At 45.7% G+C, this 16875-nt stretch overlaps 1 protein-coding gene across 5 annotated transcripts in view; it reads right to left on the reverse strand.

Moving 5' to 3' along the window:
• LOC110526724 (homeodomain-interacting protein kinase 3) overlaps nt 1-16875 on the reverse strand; it is a 94494-nt gene that overhangs the window by 13365 nt on the left and 64254 nt on the right. For all 5 annotated transcript variants that reach the window (XM_036963601.1, XM_036963603.1, XM_036963600.1 and 2 more), the window contains exons 4-7: nt 13547-13666; nt 12415-12501; nt 9653-9837; nt 9325-9487 (exon numbers count right to left, since the gene is read on the reverse strand). In XM_036963601.1, coding sequence (XP_036819496.1) covers nt 9325-9487; nt 9653-9837; nt 12415-12501; nt 13547-13666 — 555 coding nt within the window. The remainder of the gene's footprint in view (nt 1-9324; nt 9488-9652; nt 9838-12414; nt 12502-13546; nt 13667-16875) is intronic.

The following is a 16875-nucleotide window of genomic DNA, read 5'->3' on the forward strand; positions in this document are numbered from 1 at the left end:
GATCAGCACAGAGACATGAGCCCCCTGACATCTACTACAGAAACTAATGGGTTAGATCAACACAGAGACATCTACTACAGAAACTAATGGGTTAGATCAACAGAGACATGAACCCCCTGACATCTACTACAGAAACTAATGGGTTAGATCAACACAGAGACATCTACTACAGAAACTAATGGGTTAGATCAACACAGAGACATGAGCCCCCTGACATCTACTACAGAAACTAATGGGTTAGATCAGCACAGAGACATGAGCCCCCTGACATCTACTACAGAAACTAATGGGTTAGATCAACACAGAGACATCTACTACAGAAACTAATGGGTTAGATCAACACAGAGACATGAGCCCCCTGACATCTACTACAGAAACTAATGGGTTAGATCAATACAGAGACATGAGCCCCCTGACATCTACTACAGAAACTAATGGGTTAGATCAACACAGAGACATGAGCCCCCTGACATCTACTACAGAAACTAATGGGTTAGATCAACACAGAGACATGAGCCCCCTGACATCTACTACAGAAACTAGTGGGTTAGATCAACACAGAGACATGAGCCCCCTGACATCTACTACAGAAACTAATGGGTTAGATCAACACAGAGACATGAGCCCCCTGACATCTACTACAGAAACTAATGGGTTAGATCAACACAGAGACATCTACTACAGAAACTAATGGGTTAGATCAACACAGAGACATCTACTACAGAAACTAATGGGTTAGATCAACACAGAGACATCTACTACAGAAACTAATGGGTTAGATCAACACAGAGACATCTACTACAGAAACTAATGGGTTAGATCAACACAGAGACATGAACCCCCTGACATCTACTACAGAAACTAATGGGTTAGATCAACACAGAGACATCTACTACAGAAACTAATGGGTTAGATCAACACAGAGACATGAGCCCCCTGACATCTACTACAGAAACTAATGGGTTAGATCAACACAGAGACATGAGCCCCCTGACATCTACTACAGAAACTAATGGGTTAGATCAACACAGAGACATCTACTACAGAAACTAATGGGTTAGATCAACACAGAGACATGAGCCCCCTGACATCTACTACAGAAACTAATGGGTTAGATCAACAGAGACATGAGTCCCCTGACATCTACTACAGAAACTAATGGGTTAGATCAACAGAGACATGAACCCCCTGACATCTACTACAGAAACTAATGGGTTAGATCAACACAGAGACATCTACTACAGAAACTAATGGGTTAGATCAACACAGACATGAGTCCCCTGACATCTACTACAGAAACTAATGGGTTAGATCACCACAGAGACATGAGCCCCCTGACATCTACTACAGAAACTAATGGGTTAGATCAACACAGAGACATCTACTACAGAAACTAATGGGTTAGATCAACACAGAGACATGAACCTCCTGACATCTACTACAGAAACTAATGGGTTAGATCAACACAGAGACATCTACTACAGAAACTAATGGGTTAGATCAACACAGAGACATGAGCCTCCTGACATCTACTACAGAAACTAATGGGTTAGATCAACACAGAGACATCTACTACAGAAACTAATGGGTTAGATCAGCACAGAGACATGAGTCCCCTGACATCTACTACAGAAACTAATGGGTTAGATCAACACAGAGACATGAGTCCCCTGACATCTACTACAGAAACTAATGGGTTAGATCAACACAGAGACATGAGCCCCCTGACATCTACTACAGAAACTAATGGGTTAGATCAACACAGAGACATCTACTACAGAAACTAATGGGTTAGATCAGCACAGAGACATGAGTCCCCTGACATCTACTACAGAAACTAATGGGTTAGATCAACACAGAGACATGAGCCCCCTGACATCTACTACAGAAACTAATGGGTTAGATCAATACAGAGACATGAGCCCCCTGACATCTACTACAGAAACTAATGGGTTAGATCAACACAGAGACATGAGCCCCCTGACATCTACTACAGAAACTAATGGGTTAGATCAACACAGAGACATGAGCCCCCTGACATCTACTACAGAAACTAGTGGGCTAGATCAACACAGAGACATGAGCCCCCTGACATCTACTACAGAAACTAATGGGTTAGATCAACACAGAGACATGAGCCCCCTGACATCTACTACAGAAACTAATGGGTTAGATCAACACAGAGACATCTACTACAGAAACTAATGGGTTAGATCAACACAGAGACATCTACTACAGAAACTAATGGGTTAGATCAACACAGAGACATCTACTACAGAAACTAATGGGTTAGATCAACACAGAGACATCTACTACAGAAACTAATGGGTTAGATCAACACAGAGACATCTACTACAGAAACTAATGGGTTAGATCAACACAGAGACATGAACCCCCTGACATCTACTACAGAAACTAATGGGTTAGATCAACACAGAGACATCTACTACAGAAACTAATGGGTTAGATCAACACAGAGACATGAGCCCCCTGACATCTACTACAGAAACTAATGGGTTAGATCAACACAGAGACATGAGCCCCCTGACATCTACTACAGAAACTAATGGGTTAGATCAACACAGAGACATCTACTACAGAAACTAATGGGTTAGATCAACACAGAGACATGAGCCCCCTGACATCTACTACAGAAACTAATGGGTTAGATCAACAGAGACATGAGTCCCCTGACATCTACTACAGAAACTAATGGGTTAGATCAACAGAGACATGAACCCCCTGACATCTACTACAGAAACTAATGGGTTAGATCAACACAGAGACATCTACTACAGAAACTAATGGGTTAGATCAACACAGACATGAGTCCCCTGACATCTACTACAGAAACTAATGGGTTAGATCACCACAGAGACATGAGCCCCCTGACATCTACTACAGAAACTAATGGGTTAGATCAACACAGAGACATCTACTACAGAAACTAATGGGTTAGATCAACACAGAGACATGAACCTCCTGACATCTACTACAGAAACTAATGGGTTAGATCAACACAGAGACATCTACTACAGAAACTAATGGGTTAGATCAACACAGAGACATGAGCCTCCTGACATCTACTACAGAAACTAATGGGTTAGATCAACACAGAGACATCTACTACAGAAACTAATGGGTTAGATCAGCACAGAGACATGAGTCCCCTGACATCTACTACAGAAACTAATGGGTTAGATCAACACAGAGACATGAGTCCCCTGACATCTACTACAGAAACTAATGGGTTAGATCAACACAGAGACATGAGCCCCCTGACATCTACTACAGAAACTAATGGGTTAGATCAACACAGAGACATCTACTACAGAAACTAATGGGTTAGATCAACACAGAGAAATGAACCCCCTGACATCTACTACAGAAACTAATGGGTTAGATCAACACAGAGACATGAGCCCCCTGACATCTACTACAGAAACTAATGGGTTAGATCAGCACAGAGACATGAGCCCCCTGACATCTACTACAGAAACTAATGGGTTAGATCAACACAGAGACATCTACTACAGAAACTAATGGGTTAGATCAACAGAGACATGAACCCCCTGACATCTACTACAGAAACTAATGGGTTAGATCAACACAGAGACATCTACTACAGAAACTAATGGGTTAGATCAACACAGAGACATGAGCCCCCTGACATCTACTACAGAAACTAATGGGTTAGATCAGCACAGAGACATGAGCCCCCTGACATCTACTACAGAAACTAATGGGTTAGATCAACACAGAGACATCTACTACAGAAACTAATGGGTTAGATCAACACAGAGACATGAGCCCCCTGACATCTACTACAGAAACTAATGGGTTAGATCAACACAGAGACATCTACTACAGAAACTAATGGGTTAGATCAATACAGAGACATGAGCCCCCTGACATCTACTACAGAAACTAATGGGTTAGATCAACACAGAGACATGAGCCCCCTGACATCTACTACAGAAACTAATGGGTTAGATCAACACAGAGACATGAGCCCCCTGACATCTACTACAGAAACTAGTGGGTTAGATCAACACAGAGACATGAGCCCCCTGACATCTACTACAGAAACTAATGGGTTAGATCAACACAGAGACATGAGCCCCCTGACATCTACTACAGAAACTAATGGGTTAGATCAACACAGAGACATCTACTACAGAAACTAATGGGTTAGATCAACACAGAGACATCTACTACAGAAACTAATGGGTTAGATCAACACAGAGACATCTACTACAGAAACTAATGGGTTAGATCAACACAGAGACATCTACTACAGAAACTAATGGGTTAGATCAACACAGAGACATCTACTACAGAAACTAATGGGTTAGATCAACACAGAGACATGAACCCCCTGACATCTACTACAGAAACTAATGGGTTAGATCAACACAGAGACATCTACTACAGAAACTAATGGGTTAGATCAACACAGAGACATGAGCCCCCTGACATCTACTACAGAAACTAATGGGTTAGATCAACACAGAGACATGAGCCCCCTGACATCTACTACAGAAACTAATGGGTTAGATCAACACAGAGACATCTACTACAGAAACTAATGGGTTAGATCAACACAGAGACATGAGCCCCCTGACATCTACTACAGAAACTAATGGGTTAGATCAACAGAGACATGAGTCCCCTGACATCTACTACAGAAACTAATGGGTTAGATCAACACAGAGACATGAACCCCCTGACATCTACTACAGAAACTAATGGGTTAGATCAACAGAGACATGAACCCCCTGACATCTACTACAGAAACTAATGGGTTAGATCAACACAGAGACATCTACTACAGAAACTAATGGGTTAGATCAACACAGACATGAGTCCCCTGACATCTACTACAGAAACTAATGGGTTAGATCACCACAGAGACATGAGCCCCCTGACATCTACTACAGAAACTAATGGGTTAGATCAACACAGAGACATCTAGTACAGAAACTAATGGGTTAGATCAACACAGAGACATGAGCCTCCTGACATCTACTACAGAAACTAATGGGTTAGATCAACACAGAGACATCTACTACAGAAACTAATGGGTTAGATCAACACAGACATGAGCCCCCTGACATCTACTACAGAAACTAATGGGTTAGATCAACACAGAGAAATGAACCCCCTGACATCTACTACAGAAACTAATGGGTTAGATCAACACAGAGACATGAGCCCCCTGACATCTACTACAGAAACTAATGGGTTAGATCAACACAGAGACATCTACTACAGAAACTAATGGGTTAGATCAACACAGAGACATGAGCCTCCTGACATCTACTACAGAAACTAATGGGTTAGATCAACACAGAGACATCTACTACAGAAACTAATGGGTTAGATCAACACAGAGACATGAGCCCCCTGACATCTACTACAGAAACTAATGGGTTAGATCAGCACAGAGACATGAGTCCCCTGACATCTACTACAGAAACTAATGGGTTAGATCAACACAGAGACATGAGCCCCCTGACATCTACTACAGAAACTAATGGGTTAGATCAACACAGAGACATCTACTACAGAAACTAATGGGTTAGATCAACACAGAGACATGAACCTCCTGACATCTACTACAGAAACTAATGGGTTAGATCAACACAGAGACATCTACTACAGAAACTAATGGGTTAGATCAACACAGAGACATGAGCCTCCTGACATCTACTACAGAAACTAATGGGTTAGATCAACACAGAGACATCTACTACAGAAACTAATGGGTTAGATCAGCACAGAGACATGAGTCCCCTGACATCTACTACAGAAACTAATGGGTTAGATCAACACAGAGACATGAGTCCCCTGACATCTACTACAGAAACTAATGGGTTAGATCAACACAGAGACATAAGCCCCCTGACATCTACTACAGAAACTAATGGGTTAGATCAACACAGAGACATCTACTACAGAAACTAATGGGTTAGATCAACACAGAGAAATGAACCCCCTGACATCTACTACAGAAACTAATGGGTTAGATCAACACAGAGACATGAGCCCCCTGACATCTACTACAGAAACTAATGGGTTAGATCAACACAGAGACATCTACTACAGAAACGAATGGGTTAGATCAACACAGAGACATGAGCCCCCTGACATCTAGTACAGAAACTAATGGGTTAGATCAACAGAGACATGAGCCCCCTGACATCTACTACAGAAACTAATGGGTTAGATCAACAGAGAGACATCTACTACAGAAACTAATGGGTTAGATCAACACAGAGACATGAGCCCCCTGACATCTACTACAGAAACTAATGGGTTAGATCAACACAGAGACATGAGCCCCCTGACATCTACTTCAGAAACTAATGGGTTAGATCAACACAGAGACATCTACTCCAGAAACTAATGGGTTAGATCAACACAGAGACATGAGCCCCCTGACATCTAGTACAGAAACTAATGGGTTAGATCAACAGAGACATGAGCCCCCTGACATCTACTACAGAAACTAATGGGTTAGATCAATACAGAGACATCTACTACAGAAACTAATGGGTTAGATCAACACAGAGACATGAACCCCCTGACATCTACTACAGAAACTAATGGGTTAGATCAACACAGAGACATGAGCCCCCTGACATCTACTACAGAAACGAATGGGTTAGATCAACACAGACATGAGCCCCCTGACATCTACTACAGAAACTAATGGGTTAGATCAACACAGAGACATCTACTACAGAAACTAATGGGTTAGATCAACACAGAGACATCTACTACAGAAACTAATGGGTTAGATCAACACAGACATGAGTCCCCTGACATCTAGTACAGAAACTAATGGGTTAGATCAACACAGAGACATCTACTACAGAAACTAATGGGTTAGATCAACACAGAGACATGAGCCTCCTGACATCTACTACAGAAACTAATGGGTTAGATCAACACAGAGACATCTACTACAGAAACTAATGGGTTAGATCAACACAGAGACATGAGCCCCCTGACATCTACTACAGAAACTAATGGGTTAGATCAACACAGAGACATCTACTACAGAAACTAATGGGTTAGATCAGCACAGAGACATGAGTCCCCTGACATCTACTACAGAAACTAATGGGTTAGATCAACACAGAGACATGAGCCCCCTGACATCTACTACAGAAACTAATGGGTTAGATCAACACAGAGACATGAGTCCCTTGACATCTACTACAGAAACTAATGGGTTAGATCAGCACAGAGACATGAGCCCCCTGACATCTACTACAGAAACTAATGGGTTAGATCAACACAGAGACATGAGCCCCCTGACATCTACTACAGAAACTAATGGGTTAGATCAACACAGAGACATCTACTACAGAAACTAATGGGTTAGATCAACACAGAGACATGAGTCCCCTGACATCTACTACAGAAACTAATGGGTTAGATCAACACAGAGACATGAGTCCCCTGACATCTACTACAGAAACTAATGGGTTAGATCAACACAGAGACATCTACTACAGAAACTAATGGGTTAGATCAACACAGAGACATCTACTACAGAAACTAATGGGTTAGATCAACAGAGACATGAGCCCCCTGACATCTACTACAGAAACTAATGGGTTAGATCAGCACAGAGACATGAGCCCCCTGACATCTACTACAGAAACTAATGGGTTAGATCAACACAGAGACATGAACCCCCTGACATCTACTACAGAAACTAATGGGTTAGATCAACACAGAGACATGAACCCCCTGACATCTACTACAGAAACTAATGGGTTAGATCAACACAGAGACATGAGCCCCCTGACATCTACTACAGAAACTAATGGGTTAGATCAACACAGAGACATGAGTCCCCTGACATCTACTACAGAAACTAATGGGTTAGATCAACACAGACGGTCTATCAACAGGGATTTCATCAGCACAACATAAGGGGAATTGTGGCCTCAATAACTATTTTCATAAAGAAAGTGTTTCAGAGAACAAAATAAGGAAAACAATACCAAAACTTTGACTCTCCATAATTAAAAACCTCCTAGTGTAAGTCTTGACAGATTCCAACATATAATCCGCATTAGCCTCACATCCCCAGTAGATGGCGACCTGCCTGTCTGGAGTCTGAGCCAAACAGCAGTGCCGTATGCACCAAGCATAGAGTAAGAGTACAGATCTAGGATCTGTCCATATAATCTTATTATGAAATCATTTAAAAGGCAAAACTGATCCTAGATCAGCAGTCCTACTCCGACACTTTATGAATAAACAAAGAACAGAGCAGGAGCCTGTGCCTGTGGTTCAGAGGTCACTGCTCTGACCTCTTGTGCCCGGCCTACAATATTGAATCCAGGGAATTAGACCAGGGCTGAATCTAACATGATCAAAGGTCTGGAAAGTCCAATAAAAAAGTCCACCCAGAACAGGGACCGGCCCCCCCCATACACATGACAGTCAACACAAAGCATTCTGAGAGGTGAATACTGGGAGATCTGGTGCATTTTCCCACCAAATACTTCCTGTAACTGGAACCAATCAAAGTTCACCTACATCAGAGCGGATGTGTTTTACACACACAAGGCTTTCCTAGAGACCACCCATTCTGTTGCCCCCCCAGGGGTAAATACTGAACACAAATGCAAGGCTTTCCTAGAGACCACCCATTCTGTTGCCCCCCCAGGGGTAAATACTGAACACAAATGCACTAGAATTAAGGATGTGTCGATATATCAACTTGATTCAATTGGGCTTGTGGTATATGAGGTTCAGATGCCATCACCTTCACATTGTACCAACAGTTGATATGAGAATGGACTTCTAATGTGTTGACAAAGATGGACTTGTATTTCCAGAAATATCTGGTTGGTTTTAGAATAACAAAGTGAAAACATGACTGTATGAGGCCAGTTGAACTCATCTGTCTAATAGGATCAGATGGCTCCAAACTTCAACCATCTCTCTCCTCAGCAACACAACGCACCCGCGCTGTTGCCATGACATAGCCTACGTAACGTCCTGGCGTTGCCACGACAGCGAAGGTGAACGGTTACAGTTCCACGTGAGGACGAGGGGGGCGATAAAGCCCCATGTCATCCACTCCGACCATTTGGAGGTCTGGGTCAGGGGAAAACACGCCTTGGTCTAGCTGTTACTCAAATGAAGACTTGTCTGATAAAACGGTCTCCATTCAAATCTAATATACAGTCTAACAGCTCTAGCAGTGGTACATTGTCATATAGCCGTCTATTCATATAAACGGAAATGTTTCCCTCCATGTGACGGCTACTGTATTGATGTGGTGAAGCTACTTACTTGGTTGTGGATGGCAGCCATCTTGCTGAAGGGCCCGGTCAGGTTAACTGTGGTGGTGGTGGTGGTCACCGGTCTGACGAAGGGGGCTTTGTTCCGGTTGAGCGTGTCGTAAGGACCGGGACGAGAGCGGGTAACGTCCATGATGTGGAAACATGATTTGACACTGATGGAGAGAGGAAAGGAGGGGGTTGGAGTTATTTTCATCACAGTTTAGCAGGCCCCAGCTATTCTTTATGCTTGTCCTCCTTTTACAAATAACTAAATGTTTCATCATGTTTCTTCTCTACGAAAAGGTCAACCCGTCTGAAAGACAGTGGGGGAAACTCACTGGTTGCTATGGGGGAAGTCGAGCAGGTGTTGCATGGACATAAAGGAGTGGCTGAGCGCCTCCGCGGGGGCGATCCTCTTCTCCGCATCGATCCACAACATCCTCTTCAGCAGGCCTACAAACTCTCTTCGGTCCACCTTCTCTGCCAACAGGTCACTACCTTCCAGATTCATCACCAAGTTGACCTGGGAGAGAGAGGCAGGTCAGGGCTCAGGAGAACTGGTCATCTGTTATCTTTCCCAGTGTTTGTGTCCATTCCATCTGGAGCCGCAGGAAGTTTTAAACCAGCTTTACAAGTCAAGGGAGACTTGGTTAAGGGACAAACAGTATAAACAGTCACAATGCTGGAATAATCCTTTCCTAAGTTAAAAATACCACACATTTTGCAGAAGTTTATCAAATATGAAAACATCAAACCAACCATTGTGATAAGTGGAACGATGAGGCATTTTTCATATCTACAGCATTCTACATCCCCCCGTCTCTACACATCTACGTCCCCCCCAGTCTCTACACAGCTACGCCCCCCCCCCCCAGTCTCTACACATCTACGTCCCCCCCCCAGTCTCTACACATCTACGCCCCCCCCCCAGACTCTACACATCTACGTCCCCCCCAGTCTCTACACATCTACGTCCCCCCAGTCTCTACACATCTACGTCCCCCCCCAGTCTTTACACATCTACGTCCCCCCCCCCCCCCAGTCTCTACACATCTACGTCCCCCCCCCCCCCCCCAGTCTCTACACATCTACGTCCCCCCCCCAGTCTCTACACATCTACGTCCCCCCCCCAGCCTCTACACATCTACGCCCCCCCCCCCCAGTCTCTACACATCTACGCCCCCCCCCCAGTCTCTACACATCTACGTCCCCCCCACCAGTCTCTACACATCTACGTCCCCCCCCCAGTCTCTACACATCTACGTCCCCCCCCCCCAGTCTCTACACATCTACGTCCCCCCCCCCAGTCTCTACACATCTACGTCCCCCCCCCAGCCTCTACACATCTACACCCCCCCCCCCAGTCTCTACACATCTACGTCCCCCCCCAGCCTCTACACATCTACGTCCCCCCCCAGCCTCTACACATCTACGTCCCCCCCAGTCTCTACACATCTACGTCCCCCCCCAGCCTCTACACATCTACGTCCCCCCCAGACTCTACACATCTACGCCCCCCCCCAGTCTCTACACATCTACGCCCCCCCCCCAGTCTCTACACATCTACGTCCCCCCCAGACTCTACACATCTACGTCCCCCCCAGTCTCTACACATCTACGTCCCCCCCAGTCTCTACACATCTACGTCCCCCCCCCAGTCTCTACACATCTACGTCCCCCCCCCCAGTCTCTACACATCTACGTCCCCCCCCCAGTCTCTACACATCTACGTCCCCCCCAGTCTCTACATATCTACGTCCCCCCCAGTCTCTACACATCTACGTCCCCCCCCCAGTCTCTACACATCTACGTCCCCCCCCAGTCTCTACACATCTACGTCCCCCCCAGTCTCTACACATCTACGCCCCCCCCCCCCCCAGTCTCTACACATCTACGTCGTCCCCCCCAGCCTCTACACATCTATGTCCCCCCCCAGCCTCTACACATCTACGTCGTCATCCCCCGTCTCTACGTCATCCCCCGTCTCTACGTCATCCCCCGTCTCTACGTCATCCCCCGTCTCTACGTCATCCTCCGTCTCTACGTCATCCTCCGTCTCTACGTCATCCTCCGTCTCTACGTCATCCCCCGTCTCTACATATCTACATAATCACCCCCCAACTCAAAAAAACATCAGCAGGGAAATGTTCAACCCATGATCTCATTGTCAGGGAATTTCCAGCTGTGGTTTCACCTGAGGCTTGACTTTCAAACTAAGTGTTGGGTGCTGAACCTTAGCATGTCACTTAGCATATGACTAGAGATGTGAGAATGGGGTTTTTCCAGCAATGAGATGTACGTACATGTTCTAGCCTTTTCAGTCAAACAGCTGAAGGTGAACTTCCTCTCTCTCAGACCTACGGCCCCATGTCATCTAACCATCTGACCATGGGCTTCCTGAGTAGAGACTCATCAACACGGTCTAGTTAGACCAGCTGAAGGTGAACTTGCTCTCTCTCAGACCTACATCATCTAACCATGAGCTTCCTGAGTCAAGACTCATCAACACGGTCTAGTTAGACCAGCTGAAGGTGAACTTCCTCTCTCTCAGACCTACATCATCTAACCATGAGCTTCCTGAGTCGAGACTCATCAACACGGTCTAGTTAGACCAGCTGAAGGTGAACTTCCTCTCTCTCAGACCTACATCATCTAACCATGAGCTTCCTGAGTCAAGACTCATCAACACGGTCTAGTTAGACCAGCTGAAGGTGAACTTCCTCTCTCTCAGACCTACATCATCTAACCATGAGCTTCCTGAGTCGAGACTCATCAACACGGTCTAGTTAGACCAGCTGAAGGTGAACTTCCTCTCTCTCAGACCTACATCATCTAACCATGAGCTTCCTGAGTCGAGACTCATCAACACGGTCTAGTTAGACCAGCTGAAGGTGAACTTCCTCTCTCTCAGACCTACATCATCTAACCATGAGCTTCCTGAGTCGAGACTCATCAACACAGTCTAGTTAGACCAGCTGAAGGTGAACTTCCTCTCTCTCAGACCTACATCATCTAACCATGAGCTTCCTGAGTCGAGACTCATCAACACGGTCTAGTTAGACCAGCTGAAGGTGTCCACATCCTGTGGAACAAGACTTACGTGCGCCATGTCATCCAAACAGTTGAAGATGTACTTCCTTGCTTCCTTCGATTTCATCCCTGTCTCGGTCTCATGCTCATCAGTCGACTGGAGAGAGACAGGAGGAGAGAGAGAGACAGGGGGAGAGAGAAAGAGAGAGAGACAGGGAGAAAGAGAGAGAGAGACAGGGAGAGAGAGAGACAGGGGGAGAAAGAGAGAGCGAGACAGGGAGAGAGAGAGAGAGAGAGAGACAGGGAGAGAGAGAGAAAGAGAGAGAGAGACAGGGAGAGAAAGAGAGAGAGAGAGAGACAGGGAGAGAAAGAGAGAGAGAGAGAGACAGGGAGAGAAAGAGAGAGAGAGAGAGACAGGGAGAGAAAGAGAGAGAGAGAGAGACAGGGAGAGAAAGAGAGAGAGAGAGAGACAGGGAGAGAAAGAGAGAGAGAGACAGGGAGAGAAAGAGAGAGAGAGAGACAGGGAGAGAAAGAGAGAGAGAGAGAGACAGGGAGAGAAAGAGAGAGAGACAGGGAGAGAAAGAGAGCGAGAGAGAGACAGGGAGAGAAAGAGAGCAAGAGAGAGACAGGGAGAGAAAGAGAGCGAGAGAGAGACAGGGAGAGAAAGAGAGCGAGAGAGAGACAGGGAGAGAAAGAGAGCGAGAGAGACAGGGAGAGAAAGAGAGCGAGAGAGACAGGGAGAGAAAGAGAGCGAGAGACAGGGAGAGAAAGAGAGAGAGAGAGACACAGAGAGAGAGAGAGACAGGGAGAGAAAGAGAGAGACAGGGGGAGAAAGAGAGAGACAGACAGGGGGAGAAAGAGAGTGAGACAGGGGGAGAAAGAGAGAGAGAGAGACAGGGAGAAAGAGAGAGAGAGACAGGGAGAACAATAAGGATTTGGTTTATCCCTTCAGCCTTTATCTCCAGAGTTGGTTCAAGCGGTGAAAAAGAGGATGCTTGTGTTGGGGTTTTCTTCTCTGGTGGGAGAATGTTTGGTGATGGTGAGATAATATGAAGGTTTGTTTTCAGTGCCGGGCTAGGAGGTGTGTGTGTTTTGGTGGAGAGGAGCGAAAGAGGGGTCAGTGTATGGAATGGTTGAGAGAGGGTGCTGGGGGGAGGGGGGTTCTGCTGGAGATGTCTTTTGGGCTTAGGGGTCCTTCTTACTTTCAATCGCCATGCTGAGTAGGGAGAGTCAGACTCCCTGCAGAAGAACCGTGCCGTCTTCGTCCCCACATTCAACAGATGCTCCCCAGGCAAACCCTGCGTCTGAGAAATGTAGCGAATCTGTGAAAAGAGGAAGCGAGGGAAAAACAAAGACATGAATAGACCGAGCAAGAGAGAGAGAAAGGAAAAATGCATTAGGAAAGAACATTCCCTGTATGCTATGACTGTAACAGAAGGGGAAAGCACATTCCCTGTATGCTATGACTGTAACAGAAGGGGAAAGAACATTCCCTGTATGCTATGACTGTAACAGAAGGGGAAAGAACATTCCCTGTATGCTATGACTGTAACAGAAGGGGAAAGAACATTCCCTGTATGCTATGACTGTAACAGAAGGGGAAAGAACATTCCCTGTATGCTATGACTGTAACAGAAGGGGAAAGAACATTCCCTGTATGCTATGACTGTAACAGAAGGGGAAAGAACATTCCCTGTATGCTATGACTGTAACAGAAGGGGAAAGAACATTCCCTGTATGCTATGACTGTAACAGAAGGGGAAAGAACATTCCCTGTATGCTATGACTGTAACAGAAGGGGAAAGAACATTCCCTGCATGCTATGACTGTAACAGAAGGGGAAAGAACATTCCCTGTATGCTATGACTGTAACAAAAGGGCAAAGAACATTCCCTGTATGCTATGACTGTAACAGAAGGGGAAAGAACATTCCCTGTATGCTATGACTGTAACAGAAGGGGAAAGAACATTCCCTGTATGCTATGACTGTAACAGAAGGGGAAAGAACATTCCCTGTATGCTATGACTGTAACAGAAGGGGAAAGAACATTCCCTGTATGCTATGACTGTAACAGAAGGGGAAAGAACATTCCCTGTATGCTATGACTGTAACAGAAGGGGAAAGAACATTCCCTGTATGCTATGACTGTAACAGAAGGGGAAAGAACATTCCCTGTATGCTATGACTGTAACAGAAGGGGAAAGAACATTCCCTGTATGCTATGACTGTAACAGAAGGGGAAAGAACATTCCCTGTATGCTATGACTGTAACAGAAGGGGAAAGAACAGTTCAATATGACCATTTCTCCCCCATAATATTACCATAACATCATACAGTCTAAACATCCCAGCACAGTTCTCTTCTCCATTCCTGCGGTGCCTTGTTCCACTGTAAACAGCCCACTCCTCCCATACCCACAGTCCCCCACCTTCAAGCCCAGGTGCTGACCCCTTTCTCCAGCCTCACACATCCCGAGAACACAGTCATTACCTAGTGGTAATACATTCAGGTTATGCACAAGTGTCTTTCACACTACCATCACCCTGGGAATGAGGGGGGTGGGGCTCTAGGAATGATCGACATGTGTGTGCGTAACAGTGTAGTTTCTGTCCCTCTCCTCACCCCGACCTGGGCTCGAACCAGGGACCCTTATCGACAAGTCACCCTCAAAGCATCATTACCTATCGCTCCACAAAAGCCTTAGAGCAAGGGAAACTACTTGAAGGTCTCAGAGAGAGTGACGTCACCGATTGAAATGCTACTAGCGCGCACCCCGCTAACTAGGGAGCCATTTCACACCAGTTACATGTGGGTGTGTCCGTGATCAGGGCCCTAGCTGGAGAGGGAGTATGACTGTATGCCGCTGCCTGCATGGGGTCGTGTTGACTCAGGATTCTGCGTTTCACACAGAAAGGGAAAGAAGAGACGCAGATAAAACATCTTGCTGCGTTATGTAAACGCAAATCTAAAAAGGCTTCTTACTGTAAATTCTGCTCAGCTTCAGTCAGGATTCGCTCCAAATCATGAATGTAAAAGGAGTCATTTCCTGCTTCAGTTGCACTTCTCCACTCAGATGGAGTGTATTTGCTCGTCATTGGATCACCAGCAGGTCATTTCCTCCAGTGTAGTTTTTCTCCGGTATAAAGTTCAAATGCAAAGCTCAATTTCAAGAAAAAAGGTGGAAATGTAGCTGGCTACATTCTTCTATGATAAACATTGCCTACTGGATGGTGGGATGATTGTCTGTGTCTACCTACTGGATGGTGGGATGATTGTCTGTGTCTACCTACTGGATGGTGGGATGATTCTGTCTGTGTCTACCTACTGGATGGTGGGATAATTCTGTCTGTGTCTACCTACTGGATGGTGGGATAATTCTGTCTGTGTCTACCAACTGGATGGTGGGATGATTCTGTCTGTGTCTACCTACTGGGTGGTGGGATGATTCTGTCTGTGTCTACCTACTGGGTGGTGGGATGATTCTGTCTGTGTCTACCTACTGGGTGGTGGGATGATTCTGTCTGTGTCTACCTACTGGGTGGTGGGATGATTCTGTGTCTACCTACTGGGTGGTGGGATGATTCTGTCCGTGTCTACCTACTGGGTGGTGAGATGATTCTGTCTGTGTCTACCTACTGGGTGGTGGGATGATTCTGTCTGTGTCTACCTACTGGATGGTGGGATGATTCTGTCTGTGCCTACCTACTGGGTGGTGGGATGATTCTGTCTGTCTACCTACTGGGTGGAGGGATGATTCTGTCTGTGTCTACCTACTGGGTGGTGGGATGATTCTGTCTGTGTCTACCTACTGGGTGGTGGGATGATTCTGTCTGTGTCTACCTACTGGGTGGTGGGATGATTCTGTGTCTACCTACTGGGTGGTGGGATGATTCTGTCTGTGTCCACCTACTGGGTGGTGGGATAAAGAACAGGGAGGTTTATGAGAACAGTTGTAGAGAGAGGCCTGTCTGACGTCAGTCACACCAAGGTGTCAGGGAAAACATCCATTAGAAGCTTAGTGCTGCCTTGGGGGCGAGAGGAGGGCAAGAGGAGGGCAAGAGGAGGGCAAGAGGAGGGCAAGAGGGGCAAGGGGCGCGTCGGCATTCCACTGGGGTGGAGGAGTTGTGTTTGAGAAGGGCTAGGGGAGAGGAACGAGGGCTGTGTTGGCATTCTTGAGACTGCAGGGCACTAGCCCCTAAACTATCCTCTCTGGGACTCTGGGTCTTGGACAGGCTTAACCCTGCCTGTTTGGGCTCAAATTCAATGACTTCCAGCTTTCAAGGTTTCATCTACCATATCTTTTAAATAAGAAAATGTCATCTAACCTCATATGGATCTAAATGCCAAAGCAGACGCACAGACAGAAAATCAATTATAGAGACGAGATGATATAAACATAAAGAGGTGTGTGTGTAGCTCCACTTAGTCACGTTAATACATCTAGGATTAACATCTTACCAATAAAAAAAACTCTGTTGGATCCCTCAAGTGTCCTGTACACAGAGAGAAGTCTTGACCTCTCCCTCTGA

Source organism: Oncorhynchus mykiss, chromosome 26, assembly GCF_013265735.2.
Source record: "Oncorhynchus mykiss isolate Arlee chromosome 26, USDA_OmykA_1.1, whole genome shotgun sequence".
Lineage (NCBI taxonomy): Eukaryota > Metazoa > Chordata > Actinopteri > Salmoniformes > Salmonidae > Oncorhynchus > Oncorhynchus mykiss.